The sequence below is a fragment of the Microtus oregoni genome, unplaced genomic scaffold (assembly GCF_018167655.1).
Source record: "Microtus oregoni isolate MIOR12 unplaced genomic scaffold, Mior012 000029F_ref0000214, whole genome shotgun sequence".
Taxonomy (NCBI): domain Eukaryota; kingdom Metazoa; phylum Chordata; class Mammalia; order Rodentia; family Cricetidae; genus Microtus; species Microtus oregoni.
The window spans coordinates 11,458,885-11,472,560 of record NW_024543088.1 but is presented as its reverse complement, the minus strand read 5'-3'; the positions used below and the strand labels follow the sequence as shown (position 1 = coordinate 11,472,560).

Below are 13,676 nucleotides of genomic sequence, written 5' to 3'. Positions count from 1 at the left end.
GCTTACACTGAGCAGAATAGAAACATGATTTTCATAAGAATAGAGATCTGAATGCTTCTCAGTGATCCCGATGTCTATCTACAGATAGCATTGTCCTTTGATCTTATACCTGTCTAGCTCCAAAATAGTATTTTTCATACATTCTGCCATTCAGCAAGTATTTCCCCAGCTTTTTCTAGCTACCAAGCCCTTCATTGGCCACAAGTGAACTAGGGCCTCTGGAGAGGGGCCTTAAACCAAATATGAAAGATTAAAACAAACAAAAACAACAACCACAAAAAGAACCCTTGATAAGAGGGGCTGGGAAGATGGCTCAGCTGTTAAGAGTTCTTCCTGTTCTTGCAGAAGACCCAAGTTGGTTCCTAGCATCATGCCAGCGGACTCAAACCACCTGTAACGCCAGCTTTGGGGGATCCAACATCTCCAGCCTCTAAGGACACCAAGACCCTCAGCAGATATAGTCCCTGTATCTGCGACCTACTAGCCTGCAGCGCCATGAACCAAACTATGGTTTATAAATTCCTAGTCAGTCATCAGATCTGTGACACAATCCATAGTGGCAACAATTTGCAGAGAATCAATTTATTTGGAGGTCACAGTTTCAGGGATTTTTGTTTATGGTCAAGCTGGCTCCCTTGTTGCCGGGCCTTGGTGAGCCAGAGCATCATGGTGGAGAGGACATGATGGAGCCAAGATTCTCCCCACAGCAGCCAGGAAACACAGAGAGATGGAGAAGGGTCTGGACAAGATCTGCCTTCAAAGCCCCATCCCCATCAACCCTTCTTCCTCCAGAGAAGCTCCTACCTCCTAAGTTTCAATTATCTCTTAAAATAGTGCCACCTGCTGGGGACCAAGCCTTCAACACATGAGCCGTGTCGATGCTCACATGTGCCCAGACAGCAGTGTTCTGCTACAGGAGAAAACACAGACATTCCCCTTTGTAGGAAAAGGAATTAATACAAAAATCACTTTATGGCAATGAGCTCAAAGGTAAAACCATCACACAGATGGGTTGATGTAGTGACTCAATGATTTGTTCAGTCTCAAAACACTTGAGTCTTTCAGAGCCGTGTGCTTAGGACTCAGAAGAGGACGTGTAGGACGATGGTGGGGAGGAGGCTAAAGACAGCTCGCCAGCCAAGAAGACCTCAACACCTCCCTCCCCAGCCTCAGTCTAGCCCAGCAGTCACGTGCTTCCCCTCCTAGTTCTACAAGCACCCTCTTCTAAACACAGTCACCCTGTCACTCATTTAAACCAGCTGCCAACTGGGAAGGCATCTCTGGGCGTGACTCTCCACAACTAGGTCCGGATCACCCTCTGGGAATGGGAAGGGGCGTCTGTTTTCCCTTTTCCCTCCCTTCTTTCTTCTTCTCCCCTCTTTCCCCTGTTTCTCTTCACTTTTCTTTTCTCCTTGCTTTGTGTTTTGAGACAGGGTCTTGTTATATATGTCAAGCTGAACTTCCAAGTCCTCTTGCCTTGGCCTCCAAAGATGTGGTTAGAGGCATTCACCACCATCCCTGACTAGTGGGAGTCTTTTCCAGACTCTCGATTCCATTGGCATAGACATCCGTAGCAATGCACGTTTATCTGCTTGTTCGCTTTTCAATGCTAAGGATCAAAACTGCTACCAGTGAGCCATGCTCCAGCCCCCTCCCCACATCCCCATGCTTCTTACAATGTGTACCTTGTTGGTAAAATTTCTTGTCCCACACTAGCTTGGGAGTTCCTATAAGAGAAAGACTACCTCCATGCCATTCACCACCACTGTGGCAGTACCCAGGCCCATGCCCAGGGGAAGAGGGAGCACCTGCTTACCTTGAGTCAAATCCACGAAGTCCCTCTTGGTATGGGAAACAAACTGATTTGCTATCGCCTCCTGGACTTTTTCCATGGATGGAGGGACTATCCAGGGGAGGGTGTGGGTTGGTTTCCCTTTGGGGAGGGTCCACTGAAAGAATTCCTGTCAATCAATGCAAGCATGCTTTTAGTAAGAATCCAGGAAGGCTTGCCTCATGGAGTCGAGAATAGCCGTGAGTGTTTGTGAGTCCGTAGTCTTTGGAAGCCTTATAACCAGCAGCCACGCTGCGGCTGCCTGTACAGAGAGTATGGCAAGAGGGCCTGGCAGTTACAAGCCATAGCACAAGTCCTGGCTCGGCTACAAATAGCTGACCAAAGCAATTAAAGGAAGGACGGGTTTCTTTAGGCCATGGTTTGAAGGTTATAATTCATTGTGGTGGAGAATGCAAGATTGAGAGGCGGTTGGTCCTGTTGCATCCTTAGTTGGGACGTATAGGTAGATAATTTGTCTGAGCTCAGCTAGCTTCCTCCCCGCCCCTTTTTATTCAGTACAGGACCAGGGATGACAACCGCTCGTATTCAGGGTGTATCTCTCCTCGGTTAAATCTCTCTGCAAACTCCAAGACACACAGGGCAGGATGTCTCTGCTGGGATTCTAAATCCGGTCATGTTAACAATGAAGATTCAACCATCACAGATAACCTCTGTGTGCTTGCTTTGACCTTTGACACTGACAAGAGAAGAAGACTGTCAGCTTCACGTGTTGAGAGCAGAACTCTTGTGTGAACAAAAGGCATGTTAGTTCTGGTCCTGGTGACACATCTGTAAGGAGCAGAGATAGTGTCTGGTGTCCCTTTGAGTCTTAGAGGAAGAACCTCCCTCCTTTATAGAGCCGCAGTATGGTGGTGAAGGATTTAAGGAGGGAGGCACTCTCCTCTGTTCACCTCCACAGACAGTGACTACACATGCTGAAATCGCCTCCCAGTCTCTCCTCTCACCTTCCCCTCTCATGACTGTGTGTTACAGGTAATCTTCATTGTCAGCTTGGTTGGATTTTTGCATCATCAAAGAGATGCTTCCTACACGTCCAGGAGGCATTTCCAGAGAGAGTTACATGTAGGGGTGAGAGCCAACCCCACCCTGCTGTCGGGATGTTCTGCTAAATGCAGCCAGGAAATCATGGGTTGAACAGTGAAAGCCCGAGTCACCTAAGTTACCCCTTCTTTCCTCAGGCTGTCCCTGCCTGGTGCTTCATCTCAGTGACACAAAAGCAACCATGTTTCCTGTTCCCTTAGAAGATGGTACCGCCAGCCAGAGAGTTCCCCATCCACCATGTCAGGCCCCAGGCACCAGAGGTGTTCCCAGCAGGGTCCAAGGCCAGCACTCTCCAACAGTTCTTACTTCGGCCTTGAAACTTCAGTTTCTCCTTTTCTGCTGGGTGGCTGCCACCAACCAAAAAGAAGCCTACTTCCCTGCCTTTCAGAGAAAGCCCTACTACCTCCATCTCCCTTCCCCCTGCAGCGAGGAAAGTGCTTTTCAGAATTGCATCAAAATTCTGCAAGATAGTTATGGGCACCTGTGCTTTGCAGTACCCGTTCGTCCCTTTGTGATTTGTCCGCTGTAGAGAGCAATTACAAACGTAATGTATGTGTTGAAGACGCCACTGGGTGCACAGGTCCTCTGTCTGGATTTTGTTGATTGCATACTCAATGTGTTATTTAGAGAGTGTCTGTCCCCAGGTCATAGACTGAAGGCAGAGTCCTTAGCACAGACTGTCAGCGATGTCTGGGCAAGGCAGAATGAGCCGCATGATATATGGTGTTTCTCTATGTGTCATGGTAGCAGCTGTTGGGACTCAGTGATTAATAGTGTCCAGAATCTGGCACTAACACTCGGTGGTTGAGAGCACAGAGGACGTTTGACACACCAACTCTCACTGTCTGGAAGCACACACGCATCTGACATGCGAGCTCTTGTTGTTGGCTGAGAGCTCTCAGGAACGCCACAATAACTCTCGCTAAAGGTCTTTAATAGGGAGCGAGAGAGGTGACTCAGCAATTAAGAGCACCGGCCGCTCCTCCAGAGGACCCAGGTTCGATTCCCAGCACCCACATGGAAGCTCACAAACATCTGAAAATCCAGTTTCCAGGGATCTAATGCCTTCTTCTGGGCTCCCTGGGCACCAAATACACCATGGTGCACAGATGTACATACAAGCAAATACCTATACACACAAAAAAATATCTGAAGTCTTTAGTAGTTCTTTAAAGATTTATGACTGTGTATGTATATACATTTTAAGTAAATTAACAAATTATTTTGCATTATTTTTAATTTTTAAGATTTATTAAGGCTATGTAGAGTGGCATACATCTTTAATCCCAGCACTCAGGAGGCAGAGGTGGGCAGATCACTGAATTTGGGGCCAGCCTGGTGTATACAGCAAGTTTCAGGACCACCAGGACTACACAGAGAAAAATCTGCTTGGAAAAAAAATATTTATTTACTTCTATTTTCTGTGCATGAGTGTCTGTCTGTATGTATATATGTAGACACCTGGTACTTTAGAGACCGGAAGTGAGTGCCAGGTCTCCTGGAACTGGAATTATGAATTATGGTTATGAACTGTCATGTGGGTTCTGGGAACTGAGTCTGGACCTTCTGCAAGAGCATCAAGTGCTCTTAATGGCTGAGTCAATGGAAGCCGAGAGAAGACAAATCAAATGTGGCATGATGCCTGTTCTTCTGAGCCTCAAGTCTACATCTTCAGCTCATCTACCTGCCGGACAGACCTCCGACCAGTGTGTCTTCCCATCTCCTGTTCTTTAACCCTGGCACGGAGTCCATCCAGCACAGTCTGCTGCTTCAGCATTAGACAGACAAGTCAGGAATGGGAACGGGGCCTTCCTCTCCTCCCTCTTAGCCATCAGCATCATCCGTTCTCACACCTTGTCATCTACCGGACACCCATAGATAGCTCCAACCCAGGCAGCCCTCCGGGTAATGAAACCCTTTACAACAGAGCCTTTTGTGATGGGAGAATGGGCGGTGCCAAGGAAACACAGCCGGAGGATCAGTGACCTCTGTCTGGTGGGGAAGCGAGGGGTAGATCTTTGGACTGAGCCAGGAAGAGACGGAAGGGAGTCTCCCTTTGGGCAGAAGAGGGGATTCTAAAGAGAAGCAACAGTGATAAAGAGCAGGATGGACTGAGTGTTCAGAACATAACTTGGACCACAGGCACTCCGGTACATACCTGTTCATACAGTGCTACGCCACGATAACCAAGAGGGGGAACCAATCCAAAGATAGATTGCCGGATAGACAGATGGGAAAACCACGGCACACACACAGCATATTAGTCAACCGTGGATGCTCCTGATGCTGCTCTCACACGGGGAGCCCCAGAAAGAGATACTAAGTTGAAGAAACCAGAAACAAAACCCACGCTACATGATCGCTCATAAAAATTATCCAGGAGTAGGTAACGCATAGGGCTCAGAGTGGATGGGAGAGGGGCTGGGAAGATGGCTCAGTAGTTAGAGGCGCTTATTGTTCTTGCGGTTTAATTCCCTACCCATACACGGAGGCTCACAATCATCTGTGACTCCACTTTCCAGAGCATGTGGTGTCCTCTTCTGACCCCTGCAGGTACCAGGCGTGCACGTGGTACACATACATAAAGGCAAAACACATACACATAAAATGATAAGTCTCCCTTGGAGCATATTGGAGGGTGCCAGGGTAAGGGAATAGGGAACGAAAGTGGTTGTTTAATGGGCATGGAGTTTCCTTCTGGGATGAAGAAGACACTTTATAAGATAGCGATGGTAGGCACACCATGACATGAATGTACTAACTGTCCATTGTAGTGGCTAATTTTATGTTACATGAATATAGCATTTCAGTTTTTAAGATCTCTGAACTCTAGGGACTAGATATAGGGGGGACGTGAGACTGTAAAGGCAGTCCAAAGAGAAGCATGGCGTTCACCACTGCAGACAGACGGGCAGTCTTTGGAGGGCTCTTACAGGTTTAAGACAGTGTTAAATCCAACAGATGAGTAGCTGGTATCTTACTTGGCCAAGATGCGCTTTATGGGTCCTTATTCCTCTTGAAGTCCCACTTTTTATCATTTTTTCTTTCGCATATGTTTTCCAAGAATATTCGTCATTGTAAAGTGTCTGATTCAGAATAGGATCACTAAGTGAGTAGGTGTATCCCAATCTTCGGGTGCTCTTTGGACTATAAAAACAAGAAGTAGAGATTAGAGTAAGGGACTGTCTTGGTGTCCTTTTTTGTTATGGTGACAAAAACCCCGGGGAGAAAGAATCTCTTCTGCCCCACAGTCCGAGAGCACAGTCCACCATGGCAGGGCGGTCAAGGTGGCAGGGGCTGGAAGCAGCCAGCCACGTAGCAATGGTGCCGCCCACAGTGGGTGAGCCTTCCCACCTCAGTCAATGCAACCAGCGTCATCCCCTTCAGGCATTCCCTCGAAACCTGTTTCCCAGGTGATGCTAGGTTTTATCAAGATGACAACATTAACCATCAAAGAGACTAAGTACCACATCCTACAATGACACACATGTCAAATTATTGTATGCATTTTACAATTTTATTAAAGATTTGCTGGCTTAAGACTTGCCAGATATTATTTAATATTATTCAGAGTCCCTTAATAAAATCAATTCTCTAAGTTGGGCTGATACTTAAAACAACAACAACAAAAAAGAGAGTGACATAAAAGGAAATGAAGAATAAGTCTAAAATCTATCTTAGTGTTTTAAAAGAGTCACAGGTACTTGTGTACAAAGATTATTGATGCATCTGGATAACTGGTAAAGAGAAACATCTCTCTAGAGAAATATTCTTACAGGCTAAAGGGAAAGATGTAGGAATTGGGATATTGCTATTTTTTAAACATTCCTGTTCATTTATGTGCATGGGTATTTGGCCTGCCTGTATGGCACACATGACATCTAAGGAGACCAGCAGAGGGCATCGATCCTCTGTTGTGAGGATCTCATGTGGTTGCTGGGCACTAAACACAGGTGCCCTGGAAGAGCAGCCAGTGCTATAACCACTGAGCCATCTCTCCAGGCTGGATATTCTTCCATGTGCAAGTCCCCAGTGAAATGCATGCTGCCAGCACTGTAACTCAGCTCAAAAAGAGGACACCAAATATCATCATCAGCTGTTACCACCCATGGCACCATCTCCAGGAATCACCCCCACGTGATATTATCATGAGATATCACCGCCAGATACTGTGTGCTCCTGGACATTTTATACCACCACCCATAAAGTATTTTTTTCTTTTTTGCCAGAATACAAAATAAGAATCAACTGAAACCTTTAGTTATGGAATTACAGGAAATACATGAAAGGGAGAGAAAGGCAGTCACTAGGAGAATCCTGGTCAGAGAGCTTTCAAGGAAGTCTGCTTATCACTCGGCCTCCACGCTTGGCCAGAACTCATCCTCTGTGGCAGGTGTTTCTATAGAGTAAAGGATGGCGCTGGGGCCTGGGTACCACAGGCAGAACCGGATGCTACAGATTCTCAAACCAGAGGCAGCCTGGCTGAACGACATCTGGATCCTCGTGTTCTAACGGCTATAAAATGTCCATCAGTCTTGAGGGGGAGGAGGGCTTCTGCGAAGACGACAGCGCATACAGGGTACTTTAAATGGCTCTCCCCCTCACATATTTAAAGATTTGTTTTTCAACTGCACCAAAAAAATCCCTGGGAAATGTCATTAGCTGGAGAGGAAGACGAGACTGAACGCAGGAAGCTGCACAAGCTGCTGCTGCCGACTTTAAATAGAACTAGACTTTTCTGGGCCGTGGTACTTCTCAAGATTAGCACACAAACCTGGTTCTTAAGAATCTCATGTTGTTTGATATCTTTCAGGTTTTGGGCTCATCGCTCAGCAAGATATTTTCACCTTATTTTTAATCTAATCACAGTTTGGAATATTCACTGTGCTGTAGTCAATTCTTTTGTGTTATAAATCAGTGAAGTTGTTTCTGATACAGAGACAGACAGACAGATGGACAGACAGACAGCCTGGTCCTCAAACCAGCCATCTTTCTCAGCCTCCTGAGTGCTGGGATTCCAGGCAGTGGACACCTTGCCTGGCTAACTCTGACTTTGTTATTTATTCTCAGAAATTTAGCATGGTGTTCTATACACCAACACACTTAACTAGGGACTATCACCCGGCTGTTTGTTTTGAGACAGGGTCCCATCACACAGCCCTGTGCAGACTGGAACTCGCGCTGTAGGCCAGGCTGGCCTTGAACTCACAGAGATTAAAAGGCATGTGACACCACACCCAGCCAGCATTGTTTTCTCCAATACTCCTCTGTTTATGGGAAACATACATGGTTTGGTTCTTTCTTTTGGTTACTTAACTATAGTTAATCATGTGAAACTTATATTGTTTTATACTTCTCTTGTCTACACAAATTTATTCCATGATTTATTTTTCAATACTACTCTTAATATTCCTTAAGATACATATTAGCATTTATGTGAATAATAAGTGTAGGTAGATCTTGTCTTAACGGGAAATAATATAGTTTTGTATCTTTGGCAATAAAAACTGATTTGACCAGGTACACAAAGATTGCATAAACCACACAAGCTAAAGTTTTGATTCCAAGATTTAGACAAAAATGTATTTAAAGTAGGAGAGAGTTGTAAGCCTCTCTTTTAAAAATTCTGCCAAAGGCTGGAGAGACAGTTAGAGTACTAGCTGCTCTTGCAGAGGACCTGGGTTCAGGTCCCAGCACCTGCATGACACTGACATCCACCCGTAACTCCAGTTCTGGGGGCTCCAGAGCCCCCTTCTGGCCTCCTCCAGCATCAGGCAAGCACATGGGGCACAGACATAAACACAGGCTAAACATCCATACACATAAAATAAACATGAATTAAAAAAATTTAAATCTACCCAAACACATTTGTCAAAACTCCTGCTTCTGTTTTCCAAGTCCGTCTTGCATTAGATAACATTTTTAAAGTTACATCGGAGTAGAAGAATAGGCATAATTCAGTCGCTCTTTGATTCGGGGGAACTGTTTGTTTCCCAGACTTTGACAACAGGGCTATCTCAGTGAATGGATGAGAGGCCATGTCATTGGCTTTCAATAAAATGGGAGGTGTTCCCCGCCAAGTCATCAAAAGATCAGTCAGTAACAGTCTCCTTGGGACTTCGGGCATCTAGATGACACTCTGGCACTGGATCTCTCTCTCTCTCACACACACACACACACACACACACACACACACAATCTGTTCATTTATAGATGGACCATTTTTCTGGGTCCTAGCATCTGTACGTTGGAAAGACGCGGACGCCAGGTGCCCTATCACCCTAAAATCGACACAGGAGGCTGGATGCATAAGCTCAGTTATCTCAGCACACAGTTCCTCTAAAAGTACTTTTAATTTATTAATTATTAACTTCATATATAATATATAAATTGTCTTATAAATAATATATTTATTATAAGCTTCATATGTATTGCTTTGAACAATTATGTGCTTAAAATAACAGTGGTAACTCAAATCTTTAGGTCATAGATAATGTTTAAAACATTTCCAATTAATATATTCAGTTACAAAGAAGTATAATAGGGTGATCGATAAATTGCTTCCACAACCTAAATGTCCTTCCGCTGGAGAATGGATAGAAGAAAATGTGGTATATATACACTGTGGAATACTATTCAGCGTGTAAAGAAAAATGAGATCATGAACTTTGCAAGTAAATGGGTGGAAATAGAAAAGATCTTATTGGGTGAGGGTGAGGTGACTCCAACCCCAAAAGACAAACATTGCCTGTTTCTCTCTCTCTCTCTTTCTGTGGTTCCTAACTCCAAATCTTCATATACAAGTATATGTCTCACTTCTCACAAGAAAAAACATTTGCCATGGACAGAGACCATTACATAAAACTATAGTCTATCAAAAACGCAAAGAGCAAGTAGCTGTGTGGTGCCCCGCCCCAGCTGAGGCATCTTCACAGCAACCCCTGCACCTGTGGCTCAGGGATAACCGTCCCAGCTAACCCATCTGCAATACAACCCCTGCACCTGAGGCTCAGGGGCAACTGTCCCAGCTGATGCATCTGCAATGTAACCCCTGCACCTGAGGCTCAGGGATAACCGTCCCAGCTGACCCATCTGCAATGCAACCCCTGCACTTAAGGCTCAGGGGTAACCGTCCCAGCTGACCCATCTGCAATGCAACCCCTGCACCTGAGGCTCAGGGATAACTGTCCCAGCTGACCCATCTGCAATGCAACCCCTGCACCTGAGGCTCAGGGGTAACTGTCCCAGCTGACCCATCTGCAATGCAACCCCTGCACCTGAGGCTCAGGGATAACCGTCCCAGCTGACCCATCTGCAATGCAACCCCTGCACCTGAGGCTCAGGGATAACTGTCCCAGCTGACCCATCTGCAATGCAACCCCTGCACCTGAGGCTCAGGGGTAACCGTCCCAGCTGATGCATCTGCAATGCAACCCCTGCACCTGTGGCTCAGGGGTAACCGTCCCAGCTGATGCATCTGCAGTGCAACCCCTGCACCTGAGGCTCAGGGGTAACCGTCCCAGCTGACGCATCTGCAATGCAACCCCTGCACCTGAGGCTCAGGGATAACTGTCCCAGCTGACCCATCTGCAATGCAACCCCTGCACCTGAGGCTCAGGGGTAACTGTCCCAGCTGACCCATCTGCAATGCAACCCCTGCACCTGAGGCTCAGGGATAACTGTCCCAGCTGACCCATCTGCAATGCAACCCCTGCACTTAAGGCTCAGGGGTAACCGTCCCAGCTGACCCATCTGCAATGCAACCCCTGCACCTGAGTCTCAGGGATAACCGTCCCAGCTGACCAATCTGCAATGCAACCCCTGCACCTGAGGCTCACGGGTAACTGTGGAAGAGGGAATGGTACGATTGGAAGAGCCAGAGGAACGGTAAGTTCGCTGTGAGTCTGCGTCTCCTAAAAACATCAGTGAAGCTACAGTTGTGAAGTCTCACCAACATGGCTGCCTAAACAAGACCGGAACAAGGATGACACCAATAGGTACGCCAACGTGGAAGAGAAACCCGACAGGGCCTCAACCCTAGACAAAGGGCTACAGACAGCTACAGAACTCTGAGAACGGGAGAAATAACCTTCTCCAGGGAAGCACACACTAGTTGGTTACCCAACGTCAGGTGGTCAACCATGAAATCATGTCCACACAAGCAATATTATATGGACTAAACAGGTTGTAGTTACATATTGAGAAATATATATATATGTACACACACATATATATGAAACAATAATTAAATAAATAGGGGCCATAAATTTGAGAGACAGCAAAGGGGGACGTTACATGAAAAGGGTTGTGGGGAGGAAAGGAAGAAGGGAAACAATAAGAGAGAAATAAACATGTCACAACAGGAGGAGCATCTGTGGAAAAATAGAGCACTTAAGAAGGAAAAAGGAAGAGAAACCCTGACTCGGGAAAAAAAAAAAAAGAAGGAAAAAGGCAATCCTTGAGAGATAAAGAAAGGGGGGTGGACTTGAGGGTAACCTGAGCTTTTTAGATAGCTCCAGTTAATATTAGTGTGCTAAGGCATGTGAAGTACCCACTGAGGATGGTTAAAAGCTTATTTTGAAATATCAATGTTTCGATCGGGCTGGAAGTATCATCCTTTGCAGCTATGAAAACTTTAAAAATATGTGAATTTGAAAAATCACCGGATGCCTCTGGTTCTGGCTTTCATCCCAAACGCTCCCTCTTTAGACAACTGTCAGAGCCCGTGGACCTGGCATACTCCTTAGGAGAGGACAGCGATGACTTCCCCAGCTCAGTGGGACATCCGGCAGCTCAGACCTTAGGAGTCCTGCAGTCTTGGGCTGCTGCAGATCTACCCGTTATTTTATTTGTCTATAAATGAAAATGACTAACATCTTTGAACTAATTGCTCTGTGAGTAGCTTGAGAATTCCCTCCATCGCTGGGCAAGGAGGATCATCGTACCCTTTGTACAGACAGGTAAACCGAGGCACGAGTAGTGTAATGCCTTCCTGGGCGGCAGAGATAAGAAGTGCAAGCCGGAAGTTTGATCATAATTCACCTGACTTCCCAGGATCAACTCTAAAGGGCTGATTCTTGTTCATAGAATCGGTTCCCAGAGTGAGCACAGGCCATGGAGACCCATCGAGGGTCATGCAGCGAAAGACAGGACTGCCCCCCTCCCGCTCAGTCACCGTGGTGGTTTAAATGAGAAATGTCTTCCATAAGCTCGGGTATTTCAGGGTATTTCAGCACTCAGTGGCACCGTTTGGGCAGGTTATGGAACCCTTAGGTGGCGCATGCTTGCTGGAGGAAATACATTTCGGTGGGAAGGTGGGCTCATCGCTTAGCCACTTGCAGACTGCTCTCTATCTGGTTCGCGGTGAAGACATGCTCTCTCAGCTTCCTGCTCCCGCTGCCTGCTCTCACCTCCTTAACATTCTGGAACCATATGCTTAACTAAGCTCTTACTTCCATCATGGCTACAGAAAAGTAACGCACATGCGCACACAAACATGCACACACACACATGCACACATACACATGCACACATGCATGCACACATGCATGCACACGCATGCACACATGCACGCACATGCACGCACATGCACGCACACACGCACACACACCGTTGAACTCAGAAGTGGTCAAAAACACCCACAGCCTTCAGTCCACATGCATCTAGAGGAGAAGCTCTGCAAGCCAACACTGCAGTAACTGGGAGAGTGGAGGCAGAGGACAGCACAGATGATAGCGGTGACAAATGTCCTCCCATGCACTCATCCATGCACTCAGCAGCCACCGCATTGCCTGCCTGCTGTAGTCTATGGGAGGTGCTCGAGTCATTTCTAATGTCTGTCAACACGGGCCTACAGCAACCCACAGTGTTCAGCGACATTGGGAAGAACAAGTGGGGGATTTTTCTGGCTTTCTTAAAAAAAAGTCTGGCTGAATTTTGAAAGGTGGAGGATTCTCAAGATAAGCAGATAACCGCAGAGTGGATGGTAGGCCCTACTCTACCTGTGTCTCCAGTTGCTATTTCTACTCGTTTTGGGTTCTGATCCATAAAAGACAAAGTCAAGCTGCAAAGGGTCTGTGGATGTGACACAAGCGGACACTTACCGTATTAAATTGGCCACTGCTCCTGCTTTAGGCGTGAATGCTGTCTTCATGGTGGTAGCATAGGAATCCCAGTTGGTGTCACCTGCTAAAAGGACACCAGGGTGATTTGAAATGTGGCAAAGCAGAATACCTCAACCAGATGTTGTTTTCATAACTAAAATTAGACCGCAAAAGAAAGAAAATCTGTACAGTAATTCCATCTTAGGGTCCAATGAACCGTAAGGGTCAATTGATGGTCTCAGTAGGAAGGGGAAGGTGGACTTATTTATCGGGTTTGTGCCGACATTATAACAGGCTAGTCGCTTCTCCTGAGCATTCGTATGTGCTATTTCTCAATTTAGGTGTGTGTGAATGCACGCACGTGTGAACATATGTCACATGAGCTAGTGACTGAAGAGGCCAGAAGAGGGCCAGATGATTCTGAACAACCCAATGAGGAACTGAGCTTGGGTCCACTGAGTTCTTAACCACTGAGGGGGCCTCCATCCCCACATACACGCTATCTTAACAACTCTAAGGTGTTTGTTCAACAGTGTGAAGGCAGTTGACGTGAGTTCTACCTTCAAGTGGCCCCTATTATATTTTAGTGACCAACTTGTGCCATGTTAAGAAAATATGGACACAAGTTGGCATCTCCTCTTGCTTCTTCATCTCATACCCACAGCCACCCTCTCCCCAGT

At 46.4% G+C, this 13,676-nt stretch overlaps 1 protein-coding gene across 2 annotated transcripts in view; it reads right to left on the bottom strand.

The window, feature by feature from the left end:
* The window catches only part of Tex26 (testis expressed 26), a 32,237-nt gene that overhangs the window by 11,704 nt on the left and 6,857 nt on the right, over nucleotides 1-13,676 (bottom strand). Inside the window, exons 2-4 of one of the 2 annotated variants that reach the window (XM_041678217.1) lie at nucleotides 12,997-13,081; nucleotides 5,875-6,040; nucleotides 1,817-1,961 (exon numbers count right to left, since the gene is read on the bottom strand). In XM_041678217.1, the coding sequence (XP_041534151.1) occupies nucleotides 1,817-1,961; nucleotides 5,875-6,040; nucleotides 12,997-13,081 (396 nt within the window). The remainder of the gene's footprint in view (nucleotides 1-1,816; nucleotides 1,962-5,874; nucleotides 6,041-12,996; nucleotides 13,082-13,676) is intronic. The other variant, XM_041678218.1, reaches the window with a different exon arrangement.